Genomic DNA, 20372 nt, shown 5'->3' on the forward strand with positions numbered 1-20372 from the left:
CGGACCAACATACACCACAACCTAAAGTCTTTCCCTTCTCCACTAACATCACTGTTTAATAACCCAGATTTTAGCCTCGGGATAGGTTTGCAGTCCTTTTCGTTGTGGAGAGAGTCCGGATGCCAAGCTTTAGGCCTCTTTTTGCTAAAGGGGAAATTATCCCCTCTTGCAGCTCAGAGCTGCTCATGGCCTCCCAGAATCTGAACGCATGCACTACTTACAAGTGCGACATTGGGCTATGTACCTTGGCAATCGCACACAGGCGTCTCAGCTTCTCACTCCCTATGAACGGTGGCTCATCACAAGGATTTCGGACAAGAAGCTGATCTCCAACCTGTACAAGATGCTCTTGTCTTGATATACCCACACTTACCATGTGGGTCGTGCACGTTGGGAGAGGGATCTAGTCCTGAGGAATGGGAAGGTGCCTGTTATAGAGCACGCCACAGAGCAACATATGTAGGCCTCACTGAGACATTCACTAAGCTTGTCTATTACTGGTACTACACCCCAGAGAGGTTAAACCAGGCTAAAGCGAAACTGAATCCTGGCTGTTGAAGAGGGGTACACTGGTTCACCTTCTCTAGGATTGCGAACACCTCCAGACTTACTGGACGCAAATACTTGACAATGTCGACTTAATACCTTGATACTGAACTTTCTAGACTCCCCGCATATGTCCTATTAGGGGTATCTAATCCGCTTACCTACCCCCTGAAATCTAGGCGAGGGAAACAGATTGCCATAGCACTGGGCACAGCCATTCAGAACATATTGGTTCATTGGAGGACACCTCACATTCCTGCACATACTGGGTGGCATGAGCGATTGTGGCACATACTGGGTTTGGAAAAAATCTCTTACCTTAGCTGGGAAGGGCTCCTCCTTTAGCGGTCTCTGGCAGCCATTCCTTGCCCTGCTTACACTGGAATTTTGGGAATTGTCTTGCCCGAGATACTTATGCCTCCTGCGCCTGACTGCACCAGACTCCTCCACTTAGGCTGACCTGGCCTCATGGCTTCATGAATGACACTCCTCTTGTTGCGACACCGCTCCGAAGGAATGGACAGAGGGAGTGTGAGGGTGGTTCTCTTTGGGTGTCCTCCTCTTTCTTTTCTCTCTTTTCTTGGGGTGGTAGGAGGGATTCCACCAGTTATTTGTTGATTTTTGTAATAACAATGCATTTTTCATTCTCTATGGTGGGCTTTGCATAGCCCGTTTAACACAAACTTGCTTCCTGCAATGTTTAATTAAAAGAACTAAACCATAAAATCTCACAGATGTAAACTACAGACCCATGCATGAACAAAATCACAGAGGCACAGGCTCATAGAGATGCACACATTGCACTCACATACATATCTATAGACACATGTGTACATTCACATATACATTTCTCCTGACAGTGTATACACAAACCCACAAATGCACACTCTCACATAGGCACACCCATATCTACACATACTCAGACAAAGGTGCATGTATAATCTCACTGACTCCAGATCTATGCACACACAAGTTCACAGGCGCACACACACTCATACTGATGCACATATATTTGCACATTCACAAATATCACCAGATCATGAGATAAGCAAACTCATGGACAGGCATTCATATATGCATGTACAAACTCACAGCCAATAAATCCAGACTAATGCATACACAACCCTCAAACACACATACACACAAATGAGCACATGTACTTGCATAATCTATGGCTCAAAATCCATACATGCATATGCAGACACACACAAACATTTATCCATGCCCACATAAAAATACAAACATAAAGATGTACAGACATGCATGAACTCCCACAAACAACTCTAGGACATGTACACCTAAGCGTGAACATGCACACACGTGCACACACACTGGTACATGTTACCAGCCAGATATATCACACATGTGCACACATACTCTAACACACAACACGTAACTATGTAAGTACTACCTTAATATCAGAAGAGTAATTCTTGTTTTTATATATTTTTTGGATGAGTCCTTGGCCGATTTCAGCCCTAATATGCAAACACGGTGACTCCTATCAGTATATTTATTTGGTGAGGATCATGACCCAGTCTGTAGGGTGACTCATCAGTCTCTGTGTGTGAACTTTAAGGGGCCACACACAGACATGGGCACAGACATATGTAGACACACAGAGACACTCACTGCAGCCACTCACCCTCATGGTTTTATATTGTTCCTCTTCCTTGACTTTAGACTCCAGAATATATTCCTCCTCTTTCTTCAGAAGACGCAGCCACTCTTGAAGTTTTACCTGCAGAGATGGGATTGCAAGAAATAAGTGTAGATCTGTAGAGTGCTGTCTTACTTACAATAAAGAGTCACTATAGTACCTGTCACCTGTGCCTTGATTGTACGTACCAGTCATACATTAATGTTGTAAGTACCAGCCACACATATCCAGATTGTAAGTACCAATCACACTTATCAGGATTCTAAGCACCAGCCCTATGTATCACAGACAAATACACAAACAACTGTATACCTTCTTTGGACCTGTTCTTGCCTAGTAGGACCTCGCACCAGAATCCCTACAAACTTTATTACTGGCACTTGATAAAGACACTGTGCACACTTTACATCTAACTGCATGGAAACGTTTAGATTTGGCATTACTTTGAAGAGCAAACTCTGTTCCTAGAGACATTATCAAATAACCGAGAGCAGCACATAACCAAGTGAAAATATCCAAGCTAACAAGTTTTTATAAGTGCAGTGACCGTGTATGGCGACCATATTCCAGTAATAAAAATAAAACGTTTTTTGGGACCCTAGGCATGAAAAAAGTACATTATCTTTGAATGTCCTAATTGATGCTCATTAATGCATATTGTGCAGTGATACCCATTAGTTTCCCCCTTCAGCATGGTTCATGCCCTCCTTCATGCACATCCTGGATGACATCATCCCTGACATTAGACACTTCCAACACATAGATCACACGCTCAAGAATGGACTGGGGAGGCTTGTGGTCATACACAGGACCCTCTGACCCTTGCTCTTAGCAACTCTACCATACCTAATTCTTTCAAACTCCGACATCATCACCCCTGCCTCCATCAAACGCAGCCACCTCAAATTTCTTTGAGATTTCAACCTCCCCCTCAACACCAACACAAAATACATGAAGGAAGCCTTCTACACACTTCTCAACCCACTGGAAATAAAACAATGCATCACTAACTCAACATACAGACAACACACCAGGCCTCATTCTATTAGCATCTCCTAATATCCTCTGTTAGACACCTATATCCCTCAACTGAACCTACCACCTTTCGGTCCTCAGCTGGACTGATCACCTTGCTATACCCTTCACCATTGCATGTACCATGCCTCAGCATCAAGGGCAAGTCAGGGGGAATGGATACCAGTGATTGACATACCTGAAGTTTGTATTCAAACAATAAGAAGAACCAGATCAGAGAGACAGGAAAATAGTGAGGATCAGATAGATGTAGAAGAACACGCTCAGGAAGAAGGGAATAAAGTTACTCGAAACCCTGAGCAGGACCATACAGGGAAAGAAGAATACACTCAGGCAGAGGTGAACAAATCTATTCAAAGACCTGAGCAGGGACAGACAGGAAAAGAAGAACACGTTCAGGCAGCAGAATAACAAATTGTAGTAAGACCTGAACAGGACCAGTTAGGAGAAGAAGAACAAGTTCGGGCGGAAGGAGAAGAACAATTTGAAATAAGACCGGAACAGGACCAGATAGAGGAAGAAGAACAGGTTCAGGCGGATGGAATAAGATCTGAACTAACCCTGGGCGTAAAATTCGTTCCGCTTGTGGATTTTGCGCAATTTCGCGATCCGCGCGAAATTGCGGCAAAATCCACGAATCCGCGAACGGGACAAATTTTGCTCAGGAAGCACTTACAGGGTTAAAGCAGGTGCCCAAGTTGAAGCTAATTTCTTTGTAACCATTTACAAAATGGTTACAAAGAAATTAACTTCAACTTGGGCACCTGCTGTAACCCTGTAAGTGCTTCCTGAGCGGCGCCTCGTTGCCTACTTGCAACTATTCTCTGACCCTGCTCTGATCCTCGAAGCAGGGTCAGAGAATAGTTACAATTAGGCAACGAGGCTCCTGTCACTAAAATTAAACCTCAGCAGGAAGCATTTACAAATAAATAAAGCAGGTGCCCGAGTTGAAGCTCAAATTCAGTAACGCATTATAATCAGCCCAAGAATCTAGTGAGCACGGTCGATGCTAGGCAGGTGTGCTTTGTCCCCAGATCTACTGTCTACAATTAGCTGTAATCCGTGATGGGGGTATAGGCTTCTACGAGTTTCTCGAGCACAATCCCCCTGTACTTCCAGAGACCAGCACTTACTGCTTTCTCCTCATTTGGTCTCTGACACTTTTTAAACGAGAGGCATGTGAACTCGCACAGAAGCCCGGTCCCACACACACTAGGCTATGCAACCTCTTCCCGCCCTTTCCCCCACTGTGATGGACAGATCACTCGAGGGACCTCGGCACCTATGGGCACGGTGGCAAAGTCACAGACACACGTGGTGACTTGCCACTCTTCTGGGCCTTTATGCAGCTGTAGTGTAGGAAAAGCAGGATAGATTTACCCAACGAGGTAGCACTTACAGCTTTCTCCTAATGTGCTGCTCTGATCGGACTCTGACACTTTATAAACAAGAGACATGGGAACTCGCACAGAAGCCCGAGCCCACACACTCTAGGCTATGCAACCTCTCCCCGCCCATTCCCCCACTGTGATGGACAGCTCACTCGAGGGACCTCTGCGCGTCTGGGCACGGTGAGAAAGTCACAGACACACATGGTGACTTGCCACTCTTCTGAGCCTTTACCTAGCTGTAGTGTAGGAAAAGCAGGATAGATTTACCCAATGAGGTAGCACTTACTGCTTTCTCATAATCTGCTGCTCTGATCGGACTCTGACCCTTTATAAAAAAGAGGCATGTGAACTCGCACAGAATCCCAGCACCACACACACTAGGCTATGCAACCTCTTCCCGCCCTTTCGCCTACTGTGATGGACAGCTCACTCGAGGGACCTCGGTGCCTATGGGCGCGGTGGCAAAGTCACAGACACACGTGGTGACTTGCCATTTTTCTGGGCCTTTACGCAGCTGTAGTGTAGGAAAAGCAGGATAGATTTACCCAACGAGATAGCACTTACTGCTTTCTCCTAATCTGCTGCTCTGATCGGACTCTGACCCTTGGCATGTGAACTCGCACAGTAGCCCGGCCCCACACACAGTAGGCTATGCAACCTCTTCCCGCCCTTTCCCCCACTGTGATGGACAGCTCACTCGAGGGACCTCGGCGCCTATGGGCGAGATGGCAAAGTCACAGACACACGTGGTGACTTGCCACTCTTCTGGGCCTTTACGCAGCTGTAGTGTAGGAAAAGCAGGATAGATTTACCCAACGAGGTAGCACTTACTGCTTTCTCCTAATCTGCTGCTCTGATCGGACTCTGACCCTTTATAAACAACAGGCATGTGAACTCGCACAGAAGCCCGGCCCCACACACACTAGGCTATGCAACCTCTTCCGGCCCTTTCCCCCACTGTGATGGACAGCTCACTCGAGGGACCTCGGCGCCTATGGGCGCGGTGGCAAAGTCACAGACACACGTGGTGACTTGCCACTCTTCTGGGCCTTTACGCAGCTGTAGTGTAGGAAAAGCACGATACATTTACCCAACGAGGTAACACTTACTGATTAGCCAGTAGAAAGTACTCCAGTTAAGTATGGTGCAAATCGCAAAAAAATCCACGATTTCGCGGGAAAATCCGCAAATTCGCTGATTATTTTGCGATTTCGCACAAATTACCGTACCGCTGATTCGCAAAATTCGCCCATACTTAATCTGAAGAGGAACAAGTAGAGAGTGATTCAGAAGAGGAACAGATTGTGGCTAGACATAGTGAAAATAAAAGAACTTTAGAAAAATACGGAGAGGGTGAAAGTGCAGTTCAGGTTAAAAGGGTCAGAAAGGGTGATAACTGGCCAGGTAGAGTGCAAACAAAACAGGTTGTGGATCAATGTCACACATTCAACCCAGTCCAAAGATCTGGGCCCAAATCCATCGTTTTTTTGCACTCCACACCACCCTGGGTTAGACAATGGCGATATGCAAATCAGCTCTGACCCTGTGCCCTATGGGAACAGTCCAGTCCGAACTACAAAAGCCATGTCCTTCCCAGAACGGAATCAAGCATCCGAGGACCGGACCGGTTTCGAGGTAACACCTCTCATCAGCCCGGCTAGCTTGACTCCAAGTGGTGTGGAGTGCCTGGGACCCACGTCTGAGCATCCCCAGCGCACTTATGGCGGCAATTGCAAACAAAACAGGTGATGGACCGAATGTGGATCAATGTCACACATTCAACCCAGTCCAAGGATCTGGGCCCAAATCCATCGTTTTTTTGCACTCCACACCACCCTGGGTTAGACAATGGCGATATGCAAATCAGCTCTGACCCTGTGCCCCATGGGAACCGTCCAGTCCGAACTACAAAAGCCATGTCCTTCCCAGAACGGAATCAAGCATCCGAGGACTGGACCGGTTTCGAGGTAACACCTCTCATCAGCCCGGCTAGCTTGACTCCAAGTGGTGTGGAGTGCCTGGGACCCACGTCTGAGCATCCCCAGCGCACTTATGGCGGCAATTGCAAACAAAACAGGTGATGGACCGAATGTGGATCAATGTCACACATTCAACCCAGTCCAAAGATCTGGGCCCAAATCCATCGTTTTTTTGCACTCCACACCACCCTGGGTTAGACAATGGCGATATGCAAATCAGCTCTGATCCTGTGCCCCATGGGAACAGTCCAGTCCGAACTACAAAAGCCATGTCCTTCCTAGAACGGAATCAAGCATCCGAGGACCGGACCGGTTTCGAGGTAACACCTCTCATCAGCCCGGCTAGCTTGACTCCAAGTGGTGTGGAGTGCCTGGGACCCAAGTCTGAGCATCCCCAGCGCAGTTATGGCGGCAATTGCAAACAAAACAGGTGATGGACCGAATGTGGATCAATGTCACACATTCAACCCAGTCCAAAGATCTGGGCCCAAATCCATCGTTTTTTTGCACTCCACACCACCCTGGGTTAGACAATGGCGATATGCAAATCAGCTCTGACCCTGTGCCCCATGGGAACAGTCCAGTCCGAACTACAAAAGCCATGTCCTTCCCAGAACGGAATCAAGCATCCGAGGACCGGACCTGTTTCGAGGTAACACCTCTCATCAGCCCGGCTAGCTTGACTCCAAGTGGTGTGGAGTGCCTGGGACCCACGTCTGAGCATCCCCAGCGCACTTATGGCGGCAATTGCAAACAAAACAGGTGATGGACCGAATGTGGATCAATGTCACACATTCAACCCAGTCCAAAGATCTGGGCCCAAATCCATCGTTTTTTTGCACTCCACACCACCCTGGGCTAGTCAATGGCGATATGCAAATCAGCTCTGACCCTGTGCCCCATGGGAACAGTCCAGTCCGAACTACAAAAGCCATGTCCTTCCCAGAACGGAATCAAGCATCCGAGGACCGGACCGGTTTCGAGGTAACACCTCTCATCAGCCCGGCTAGCTTGACTCCAAGTGGTGTGGAGTGCCTGGGACCCACGTCTGAGCATCCCCAGCGCACTTATGGTGGCAATTGCAAACAAAACAGGTGATGGACCGAATGTGGATCAATGTCACACATTCAACCCAGTCCAAAGATCTGGGCCCAAATCCATCGTTTTTTTGCACTCCACACCACCCTGGGTTAGACAATGGCGATATGCAAATCAGCTCTGACCCTGTGCCCCATGGGAACAGTCCAGTCCGAACTACAAAAGCCATGTCCTTCCCAGAACGGAATCAAGCATCCGAGGACCGGACCAGGTAGAGTGAAAAGATTGAGATACTATCTGAGAAAAACAAGAGAAAGACCAGAGCAAGTGCATGAAGTTACTAGTCAAACTCAGTCGGTATCTAAACAGTCAATTGTGAGAAACACACGAAGAAGCTCAAGACTGAGAATTTTGAACAACAAATACAAGGCCCCTGAGGGAACCTATGTAATATTAGAAGAATTTGAAACTTTAGACCAGTGAGAACTCAGAAGAAGTAGATGCTACACAGATTGATGAAAGAAAATTGAGGCCACCTTAAAAACAAGATTTTGAATTTCCAAGTAAAGAAAGAAAAAATATCTTCTTAGAATAAAATGGCGAAAAATGAAATCACTGAGCAACCGGAACGAGGTTTAAAACAAAGATGTTCTAGAGCTTGCATATGTAGTATTTTGTTAGTGATCTCAGTATGGCTATTTTTAACAGTGGTGGTGCCTTATTATATGATAACAAATAAGCAGAATGATATAGTTACTAATGAGAAAGCAGCTACTATGAAGAGAGATGAAGTAGAATTAGAAGCAGCAGATGAGACAGATTTACATCACACAGTATTAGATAATGATACGTCTTTAAATGTTTGTACAAAATTATTGTTTCAATATGTAGATACAATGGAGATTAGTGCTTGTTATGTATGTATGAAATTACCAACATCAGTGTCAGCGGCAGTTACATACCGCCATTTACCTTTAACATATGGTATATCATGTAGTGTTTTAGCAAATCTGTTTTATAAAACCGGAAAACTTCAGTATTAATATTAAAACTTAGATGTAGTATTTCCAAAATGTCCTATCCGAAAGAATATGAATCCAGTACTTAGTAGCCAAGATGCACAGTTCATGGGTGAATTTTTCTTAACAATGAAATCAATAGATATAGTAAAGGCACGTGAGAATAATCTAACATGTATATTAAGTGAAGAAGAGAAAGCGTTTTTTAATTTAGTTCAGGGAAGAAGGCTGGATTTAAAAAAGAAAGCTGCTGAACACAAAGCTTATGTACCACCATGGGCTGGGAAAGAGGGAATTTACACAACTGGCAAGGCTCATGCTGCAATGTCCCTAGACTTTGTGAAGATAGGGAAAACCTGCCTCCATAGGTTAAAGACAGATTATAATAATGTATTTATTGGTTCCAGTGAATGTGAAGATGACTTCCTAATTTTGGGAGGTAGGGGACTAAAAGGGGGAACTGATCCAGTATTTCCTGGGGTTTACTACTTGTGTGGGAATAATGCTTATTATAAGTTGCCTGCACGGTGGTACGGAAGCTGCTACTTTGGGATAGTATTTCCAAAAATGTTTCATGTAAAAAGAATCACTGGAAACAATGAAAACACTAATGGACTAACACGGAAAAGAGAGCTAGTTTTTCTGAAATAGTAGGTGATATATTTGGTGCATTAATACATTCAGTGGGAGTCATTCAGAATTCACATAGAATTTGTAAATTGTCGACAGTAGTTGATTGTCTCTCGACTGATACTGCTGGGGATTTCTTGATTATAAAAACAAATGGTTGCAATTAGGTCTATGATTTTACAAAATCGACATGTGCTTGATATTTTATTAGCAAAAGAGGTCTGTAGAATGCTAAAAGTTCAACATTGTTGCACTTACATTCCTGATAAAAGTAAGGAAATCAGAGGGTATATTAACAATATCACAAAACGTTATGAAGACTTGAAACCACTGGAGGTTGACAATGTATGGAAGAGAATAACAAAGAAATTTCTTCAAAAGGGACTTGGTTTTCTGATTTAGGGAAAAGTATTTTAGGTCAAATAATTCTTCTATAAGTTGGTATAATAATAATAGTTTTAACAATAATGATTTGGTGTAAATGTTGTAGAAGCAAAGGAAAGGGAAGAAAATACAAAGTGGATGGGAAAGGAAAGAAAAGAAAGAGGGAATACGAGGAAGTACAGATGGAGGAAATGAAAGGGAGGATATACAAAAAGATGAAAGATTTAGAAAACAAGGATGAAAATAAGAAAGAAGAAGAGGAAAATGGGAATGAGAAATGCTGACACTTGGCATCTGGTTAGGGATGGGTAATTTTGTGATGGCTCAAACTGCTATCAGAGAGGGATTGATAGAGCAAGAACTCGTAGAAAAGAGACTTGCTTGAAAGCAATCCGCTCCTTTAACTCATTAACAAGTTATTACAATTGTTTTGTGTAAAACTAATGCTCGCCACAAGTGGGTTATTGAAGCTTGCTTATGTGTTTACTTACATGGATAACATGAGCGAAGGACTAAAATGCTTTTAACAGGAAATCTTTACTGCGCATGCAACAACTACATCTTTGTAGGATGACGAGTAATGCTTGGGGGAAAATTCTTGCGCATGAGCAGAAGGCACTAAAATGGAGTCTTGAAGACTCACGTGCATGGCATCTGCTTAGCTGAAATGAAAACAAGTTATCCTACTGACGCTAATGTGGAAAAAGTATTAATAAGTAAAGGGGAATAGAGTAGAGGTGGGTGGTATACAGTACAACCACTTCATTTGTGAAATTAATATTTGTCTTTCTGACTTTAACACTAGTGCGAATTTGGGTCGCTCTATTGTATAACTGAAGTGAGCTGAGTAAGGGAAAGACTGCGCATGCCCACTGAAAAGGAGCCTGGAACGATGACTGAAACTTTGAATGAGAGCCAGAATAAAAGTGTTACTCCCTGAGAACGGACCGTGAAGAGTTCAATGATGAAGACTTGCATTTAGAATGTTAATAAAATGTTGCAAAGAAACAGGAATGCATATGAGAACTGAAAATTATGAATACAAATTAAGGGGATGGGGTTGAGAACAATAGTTGAATAGAATTTATTGTCATGTAAGCATGGTGTGATGGAGCTTCCCCCTTGCCTGACCAATCATAGTTTGTATTTAGTGGGTGGAAAATGCAGAACGAAAGGTATAATTAAGGTATCTTTAGTTGGTTAGTTAGCACAAGAGATGATGAGAATTAGATGCTTTGCGTGGCGTAGATGCTGTGGGAGATGCTGATGCTGGGAGAAATGCTGTGAGATGCTGATGAAGAATCGAATGCAGTGCCTGAAGCAGAACTTTCTATCCTAATTTAATTGGGTTAGATCAAAAGAATCTTAAGGAGGAAGAGAGTGTCAGAGAGGGGTGCGGCGCAATCTTCGGTTTTCTAGAGAGGTCAACTATCCTGTCCTGAATCCTGTCCTGAAGTCTTTGTCGCCTGACCTATCCCGGGGGACCCTTACCAGCCCTTTGGCCAGGGGGTTGGTCTTTCACACCATCATTGGTAATTATAATTTCTCGTTAATCTTTGCAGATGTACTTTTCACTCTGTCCTCTCCCTTTCTGAATTGATCATTGTATGAGTCCAAAGTTTATGCTTGGTGTCTAACAAATTGAATTTTCTCTTCAATGAATGATGGTGACTGTACTGTATTTTGGAAGTGGTTTACATGAATTGAGTTAGATAAAGATTTAAAACTTTCCTGAGTCTGTGGTTATTTACTCCAAATATAGAAAAGTTAGAATTGTGTTAATTATCACCATCAATTAGTTCAACTAATAGTCCATCGGCCAGAGGAAAGAACTTTTTGATCCGTGAAGGGTTAGTTAAAGGTTAATAGAGGTATTTTAGACTAATCCTAAACCTTTATGAAAATTTACAAACTTGACACCAGCAGTTTTATTCAATTGTGAGGAGTTTATGGGCCCAGGTGGGTATATGGTAGTAGAGTATCTGTTGTTGTTGAACCGTTAGATCAGTTGGTCCGAGTGAAACCTGAAACGCCGCCTACAGAGAACCCAATCTCACCCAACAGATGTACACGATGCCCAGGAGAGGGCGTGAGTCGTTGTTGAGGTCTCAACTCATAGTTCCAATCACTCTCACCCCTTAGCTACCAACACCTACTCGAAGATTGGAGCTCCTAGATCAGTTGCCTCAGAAGTGGGATCTATGATTACTCCATTGGGCTCTCCAGAAGGGAGATCCCAAACCCTTGAGAGCCGGTCCGTGGTCGGTCAGGACCCTTCCTCATCCTTCTCTCCCACTTGGGACACACTTGTGTGTCCGGTAACGTATGATGCCGGAACCGATTACGCCTGTGAGTGGCAGGGCATGCTATCTAGATCACTTTGGTCAGGCTCAGAAGTCTTTCTGCAAATACTTTTTTGACTTGTATGATTTCATTTAGTTCGACCCCACCTTTGGTACGTTTCTGAATGGACTTTTATTTCCATCATGTATGCTCTTTGTACTTGGGTCTTTTTGGTACAATAACTATAGGTATCTAAGCCTGGGCATGGATGTTTTGTTTTGTAATGTTACAGTTTTTATGAGTTTCTTACTATCTAGTTGAATGGCAGGGGGAGTGGCAGTGTGGGGTGAATGTTTTATATAAGACATTATGGGCCAGATGTAGGTGGGAGATTTTGGCCATTTACCGGCCGGTAATGGCCGAATTCGGCCGTTACAGACCGCTAATGGCCATGGAGATGTAGGGGGATAAAAAACATGCATTTTCGGTAATTTTACCGAATCGGTAATTTTACCGATTCGGTAAAATTACAGAATCGGTAAAATTACTGATTCTGTATATTTTACCGAATCGGTAAATATACCGGTCGGTAAAATTACCGAAAATGCATGTTTGGTATGTAGGAACCAATTTTAACATTGACACAGGGCTTTGAAAATCGGTATTTTACCATGCAATACAATTGCATGTAAAAATACTGATTCAGGTGTACATGCACATCTGTGCATGTACACCTGTGCCATGTGGCACACAAGCCTAAAACAGGGGTGCCAGAGGGTGTCAAAGTGACACCCCCTGCACCCTTGCAAAATTCGTTATTTACCGATTCGGTAAATACCAAATCAGTATTTGATATTGAATCCTATGGGCTTCAAGGCCCATAGGATTCAATAGCAAATACCGAATCGGTATTTACCGAATCGGTAAATACCGATTTTTACCGATTCGGTAAAATTTACCAAATTGGTACCTACATTAGAAATACCTACTCTTAATTACCGAATCGGTAAAATTCGGTAATTAAGAGTCGGTATTTCTGATTTTGCTACATCTGGCCCTATGTATCCTATGGTATTGGGTAATTTTGAGACCCTTTCTATTGCCAATGTCTACAATATTCACTGTGTTAATCTGGAACATTAGGGGGATGGCTACACCTGCTAGGCGACATGGGATTTATGCATATCTCAAGTGCTGACATGTACATATTGCAGGGAATGCGTCTTGCTACCATAGAACTTAATAAGGTTGCCAAACGCTCTTCGCCTTCAACTTGGTTGTATGCTGCGTTGCACTTCACCACTACTCGTTCCATTAGAGTATTCATCTGTGTCCATTGAAGTCTGCCCCGAAATAACTCCCATCTTGCGGCACGACTAGATGTAGCTGAACATCTTGACAAATAAATCCACGTTTTCAGAAGATTATATCTTCCGACCTGAAGTTAAATTTAAATTTTTTTCATTATTGAACTACAGTACATCAGGTTGCGGCACAATTTTGAAAATCTACTTCTAACACTGAGGAGTTATACGATACGTTAAATAGGAGCAGCCCCTAACTTGGTACGACACTGTGGCCGTCCTGCAACTACCCTAGACCGGCAGCGTTAGGAATTGAGATTGCAATCTTTCTATACAGATTCCAATTGACATCAGTCCTGAAGATGGTTTCTGCAATTATTTTTTAGGAAACTGAAACGTCGACCTTTCATCTTATCCCTGTCTTGTTTTATTCAGTTTGATTTGGGATAGGTGTTCTTAGGTTCTGTGTAGTCACTTATTAATTTATTTATGTGTGTACCCACAGGCCTAAGTATTTTTGTATTCTCACTCATCTGTATATGAAACGACTTATCCAAATGACTCTTTGATAAAACTATATTTTTCTAATACACCTTGTGTCTGTTGTTTATATGTTGTTTATATGTCTTGACCTAATAGAGGCTGTGTATTGAATCAGAATATCACTTTGCTCAATTGATTGCTGATAAGGAATATTAATTTATCCTTTTTAAATTACTTTGAATTATCAAATACTTTCAAAATAAATTCCCTTGAAGACATCTTTACCTTTCCAAACGCTGGTGAGGTCACACTTATGGTACTATGTACTTTGTCTACGCTCCAGGGTCCTTGATTTAGGTGGCATTTAGGGTCCCTAATTTGTGAAGCATAGGACACTGATTGATTCTGACTGTAGATATGTACAACTAGAGGGACTTCTGGATGGCCGTCCCCTCTTGTTTTCAATCTATACACTTAACACACATCAAGGTGACTCCTTCGACATGGTGTCTCCATCCTTAATGCACAACCCACAAGCCCCAGTGTTATGGTGTGGGGATTTCAATTGTGTTTAGGAATCCCTTTTAGATAGATCAGCACCCCCCACTCCCTGGTACCCAGGGGATACACGCATCAAAACACTTTCAACATTGGACTGCGATGCTCTGGTTGGGGGGGGGCTACTAGCGAGAAGCAGCACTTCTTCTGCTTTAGGACTGCTGCGGCTGCTCTTGTTACAGGGGGCCGATACTGCAGCACTGCTCCAAAACCAGCCCCGCACTCCCGGCACACCGGGAGAACGCTCGGGGCTCTCTATGACCAGTCTGGCCCCTGGTTACGCTTCATATTCATAATGTCCGGCGTTTAGGACACCCAGTTGATATTGGGATACTCCTATTTTGCCTCCTGCATACTAGGCTAGATTATATTTTTGCACCCCTGAGAATTGGCCCCTAGTACAGGCCTCCAAGTATATTCCAACCATAATCCACTCAAGGTGACCTTCAAGTGAGGGGTGACTATGCCTGCCGTTCTGATGTGGAGGCTAAAGACGGAGGCATTGAGGGATGTATCCTACAGGGAGGTTATAGGGAGGCACCTCTCACAATATTTTAAAGACCAATGATGGATGGTACAGCAACCAACAGAGGACATGAGTGGGACGCCATGAATGTGGTTATGAGGGGGCACAACATTAACTCTTCTTGAGATGCAAGATCGGCATGGGCACATTCTGTTATGGACCTCAAGACACAGATATATGTTGCGAACTTGAGGCTGTAACTGCTATCGCTTCATGCCCACAACTGGCGAATCTTCATCAACAATATAGAGAACAAACTCAGCGATTGAGTGACCTTGTTTAAAATGAGTTTGCAATGCAATAGGTCTCGCATTAGGAAACTGTGAGCTATTGGTATTGTAAATCACACATTTTTTTAATATGTGTTGGCTTTGAAAATATTTAAATTAATAGCATTGTTATTCACAAAGCCAATAGCTTACACTTTCCTAATGCAAGTCCTATTGGCTACGGCAATGCTTGTTGGTAGCAAACAAGGACAGTGCTGTTGTGGTGCTGAGTGATGATGTGGTTGGGATGAGTGATGTGGTGGTGTATTAGAGAGATGTGGTGGTGTATTGAAGTGATGTGGTGGTGTCCCAGAGTGATGTGGTGGTGTCACCGAGTGATGTGGTGGTGTCTCCGAGTGATGTGGTGGTGTCTCCGAGTGATGTGGTGGTGTCCCCGAGTGATGTGGTGGTGTCCCCGAGTGATGTGGTGGTGCTCCCAGAGTGATGTGGTGGTGTCCCCGAGGGATGTGGTGGTGTCCCCGAGTGACATGGTGGTGTTCCCAGAGTGATGTGGTGGTGTTCCCAGAGTGATATGGTGGTGTCCCAGAGTGATGTGGTGGTGTCCCAGAGTGATGTGGTGGTGTCCCCGAGTGACATGGTAGTGTATTAGAGTGATGTGGTGGTGTCCCTGAGTGATGTGGTGGGGTCCCCGAGTGATGTGGTGGTGTTCCCAGAGTGATGTGGTGGTGTCCCCGAGTGATGTGGTGCTGTCCATGAGTGAAATGCTGGTGTCCCCGAGTGATGTGGTGGTGTCCCCGAGTGATGTGGTGGTGTTCCCGAGTGATGTGGTGGTATCCCTGAGTAATGTGGTGGTGCCCCTGAGTAATGTGGTGGTGCCCCTGAGTAATGTGGTAGTGCCCCTTAGTGGTGCCCCTGAGTAATGTGGTGGTGCCCCTGAGTGATGTGGTGGTGTCCCTGAGTGATGTGATGGTGTTCCTGAGTGATGGAAGGTGGAGTTGGAGGGTAGAGTTGGAGTTGAAGGGTGGAGTTGGAGTTGGAGGGTGGAGTTGGAGGGTGGAGGTGAAGTTGGAGGGTGAAGTTGGAGGGTGAAGTTGAAGGGTGAAGTTGGAGGGTGGAGTTGGAGGGTGGAGTTGGAGTTGGAGTTGGAGGGTGGAGTTGGAGGGTGGAGTTGGAGTTGAAGGGTGGAGTTGGAGTTGAAGGATGGAGTTGGAGGGTTGGAGATGGAGGGTGGAGTTGGAGTTGGAGGGTTTAGTTGAAGGGTGGAGTTGGAGAGTTGAGTTGGAGGGTGGAGTTGGAGTTGGAGGGTGGAGTTGGAGTTGAAGGGTGGAGTTGGAGGGTTGGAGTTGGAAGATGGAGTTGGAGTTGGAGGGTTGAGTTGAAGGGTGGAGTTGGAGAGTTGAGTTGGAGGGTGGAGTTGGAGTTGGAGTTGGAGGGTGGAGTTGGAGGGTGAAGTTGGAGTTGGAGGGTGGAGTTGGAGGGTGGAAATGGAGGGTGGAGTTGGAGTGTGGAGTTGGAGGGCGGAGTTGGAGGGTGGAGTTGGAGGGTGGAGTTGGAGGGAGAGCAAGGTGTAACAGAAAGAGGGTGGGTGCGAGAGCGAGAAAGAGACATAGAGAGAGGGGTAGGAGTAGAAAAAAAATAACACACGAGTGGTGCGCACGTAGAAAGGGAAATAAATTGAGTTAAAAACACCTGGCGACTGCTTATATTTTTCAATATTCAGCATTGAAAGGGAAAGTAGGTTAGCAAGAGAGATGTTACGGGGAGAGTGAGGGACAGTGCGAGAATGAGAGAGAACTACAGGGGAGGAATGGAGACAAAGAGAGCAAGGAGTAACAGAAAGAGCGTGGGTGCGAGAGCGAGAAAGAGACGTGAGGAGAGGAGCTTTTAGTGAGGGGCAAAAGGCCCACTGGTGAGCTCTAGCTAATGCATGGTGAGTGTAGGGCTAAAAGATCAGGATAGCGGAGAGTGCATTCCATTCAAGTATGATGCAGGGGGCAGGGGAGCGGAAGCCTTTAAAGTCTGATGGGGCGGGGGAGCAAATGGTGAGGCACATGCACTAGCCATAATCCCCATTCCAAACCGGGGGCCACATTGGTGGACACACAAGCGGACATAAATGAAGTGTTTGCCATATATTATGAATCGTCGTACACCCCGCCTATTGAGCCATTATTGTCGGCGCTTGAGGCCTTCCTGCAGGGATTTACTTTTCCTCAGTTATCCCCCTACAATTGCTAGAATTAGAGCAACCCATACAGCTGGAAGAGCTCCAATTGCCATCTGTCAGATGGCATGGGGCAAGATCCCGGGCGTGGGCGGGTTTCCTGTAGAACTTTATGCACTGGATCATGCTACGCTGACCCCCAGATTGCTGAAAAAGTATCATGAGGCACACTGCCGGAGTTGTCCACCTGCCTCCCTCCAAGAAGCCCTTATAGTGGTACTCCGAAAACAAGGCAGGGAGCTGGTCCTAGTGGGTTCCTATCACCTCCTCTCTATTCCTGGATCCTGAGAAAAGTTTTAGGCAACAGACTGCTTCCTGTCTTAGACTTTCTGATACACTCGCATAATATCCGACGGCCGGGTAATGTCATGGGTGCAATATATAACAGTGACGGTTGTCCTAGATTTTGAGAAATCCTTCGACATGATGGACTAGTCTTACTTGTTCTGTGTACTGGAGGCCTTCAGCACGGGACTGAATTTCTCAAGTGGGTCAAGTTACTGTAAGCTGCCCTGCTAGCTAGGGTACCCACGGGACACTACATTTCATGCTCCATCCCCATCATGAGGGATACTAGACAGGGTTGCTCCCTTTCACCCATCATCTTTGCATTGGCTATGGGGCTGCTAACTGCACCTCTGCGGATCGGGGGCCCCACTTGGGGTAAACAAATTCACACAAATTGACACATGGTCTCTCTACACAGATGATGTGCTCATTTATATACAATATCTGCCTTGTATGACCTGCTGGTCACCTTTGGAGACCCGGGTTAAATGGGGTAAGTCTTGCAGTTATCCTCTCCTGGGTTTGATTCTCACCAAGAGGGCTGCATTGGGGTGAGACTGCCTTCCCTGGCACTTAACACTTTTCGCTATTTAAGGATCAATGTATACCACTCTGACAAACATCTTTTGTGTTAAAAAAAGGTTTCTAAAGCGCTCAAATACTCATGGGTGTCTTGGCGCTGGTTGAATGGCAGTCAGGTAAGGGTACTAGGGGCCTCATTTATGAAAAGTGACGCATCGCTGCGTGAAAACAGCGATGCGTCACTTTTCGCTGCGCACTCCTTGCGACACCACTGATGCGTCATATTTAATGTATGACGCATCATGTCGCAAGGACTTACAGATACGTCAGTATTTCTGACGTATCTTTAAGCGCAAAAGTGACGCATTGCTGGAGTGTGTCACAAAAGTGACGCAACTCCAGCAATGCGTCCTTTTACATGGGGAAAGCCCCATTTGAAAGGGCTTGCGTCAGTCTTACGCCTGCTGTGAGGCAGGCGCAAGATTTTGACGCAACAGCATCCTAAAAGTGACACAGTGAAATCTCATAGATTTCACTGCGTCACTATTACGAGGCTTTTTCCGGGGGAACGCCCCCTCTGCATACATTATACCTGACGCAGGTATAATGTGGCGCAGGGGTTTAAAAAGTGACGCATCTACCTAGATGCGTCACTTTTTAAATATGGCGCAACAAGGCGCATATTTTACGCCGCTGGTGCGTCACAAAAAGTGACGCACCGGCAGCGCAAAACTGACGCAAGGCCTCATAAATAAGGGCCTGGGTGCTTAGAGATTACTAGGCGCCCAAAGGTTAAAAAGCCAGGGGCCTCATTTATGAAAAGTGACGCATCGCTGCGTGAAAACAGCTATGCGTCACTTTTCACTGCGCACTCCTTGCGACACCACTGATGCGTCATATTTAATGTATGACGCATCATGTCGCAAGGACTTACAGATACGTCAGTATTTCTGACGTATCTGTAAGCGCAAAAGTGACGCATTGCTGGAGTGTGTCACAAGAGTGACGCAACTCCAGCAATGCGTCCTTTTACATGGGGAAAGCCCCATATGAAAGGGCTTGCGTCAGTCTTACGCCTGCTGTGAGGCAGGCGCAAGATTTTGACGCAACGGCGTCCTAAAAGTGACGCAGTGAAATCTCATAGATTTTACTGCGTCACTATTACGAGGCTTTTTGCGGGGGAACGCCCCCTCTGCATACATTATACCTGACGCAGGTATAATGTGGCGCAGAGGTTTAAAAAGTGACGCATCTACCTAGATGCGTCACTTTTTAAATATGGCGCAACAAGGCGCATATTTTACGCCGCTGGTGCGTCACAAAAAGTGACGCACCGGCAGCGCAAAACTTACGCAAGGCCTCATAAATAAGGGCCCAGGTTTTTATTAGCTTCCTGAAACACAGCAATGTTGTAGCTGTCTTGATGTTTATAGGTAAACCGTTCCACAGGACCGGGGCTTTAGTGGTAAAACAACTCCCTCCCCATTTTAATCTCTTAACCCTGGGACAGGGCACTGTCAAGGTATTTTTGGATTGAAGTACTCTATTTGGTACATACCATAAGAGATTTTTTTTAATAACAGGGACCTACATCGTGCAAGGCTTTGTAGATAAGGCATAATACCTTAAATTTGAAGCGGTTAATTACCGTCAGCCAATGGTGTTTCTTGATGGCCGATGAAACTGGGTGGAACGTAGCCATGCCAAAAACAAGCCTGGCTCCCCCATTCTGTACACTCTGAAATTTCTTCATATGTTGTTTTTGAAGTTTGGCAAAAAGACCATTACAGTAGTCCAATTTCGATAGGATTATTAAAGAAACAACAGTTTTTCTGGTGGTCAAAGGGGTAAAAGGAAGAATCTTTCTGATAACCCTCAGAGTGTTGAAACTGGCCGAAACAACCGAGCTAATGTATTTATTAAAGCTTAGTTTGTTGTCTATTATTATTCACAAATTTCTTGCTTTTTGTACAGGAGTGGGGAGAGTTCCCATCTCTGATAGCAAGCATGCCAGGCTCCAAAAAGAAGGGTTATTACCAAAGAGTATCACCTCGGTTTTCTCTGCATTTAGCTTGAGACAATGCTATCCCATCCAGCCACTAACTGATGTGGATGTATGTCGTTACAGCACATACTTTTACAATGCATGCCATTACAACGAAACTTTTACAATGCAACATCCATTACAACGCATTCCATTACAACGCATGCCATTACAACGCAATTCACAAAACTACCTTTACAACACATTTCATTACAACTCATACTACCT

General features: G+C 44.9%; 1 protein-coding gene across 1 annotated transcript in view; it reads right to left on the reverse strand.

The window, feature by feature from the left end:
* Window positions 1-20372, reverse strand: part of LOC147668282 (E3 ubiquitin-protein ligase TRIM39-like) — a 175297-nt gene that overhangs the window by 129713 nt on the left and 25212 nt on the right. Inside the window, exon 2 of the mRNA XM_086948633.1 lies at window positions 2192-2287. Coding sequence (XP_086804759.1) covers window positions 2192-2287 — 96 coding nt within the window. The remainder of the gene's footprint in view (window positions 1-2191; window positions 2288-20372) is intronic.

Source organism: Lissotriton vulgaris, unplaced genomic scaffold (assembly GCF_964263255.1).
Source record: "Lissotriton vulgaris unplaced genomic scaffold, aLisVul1.2 SCAFFOLD_328, whole genome shotgun sequence".
Classification (NCBI taxonomy): Eukaryota; Metazoa; Chordata; class Amphibia; order Caudata; family Salamandridae; genus Lissotriton; species Lissotriton vulgaris.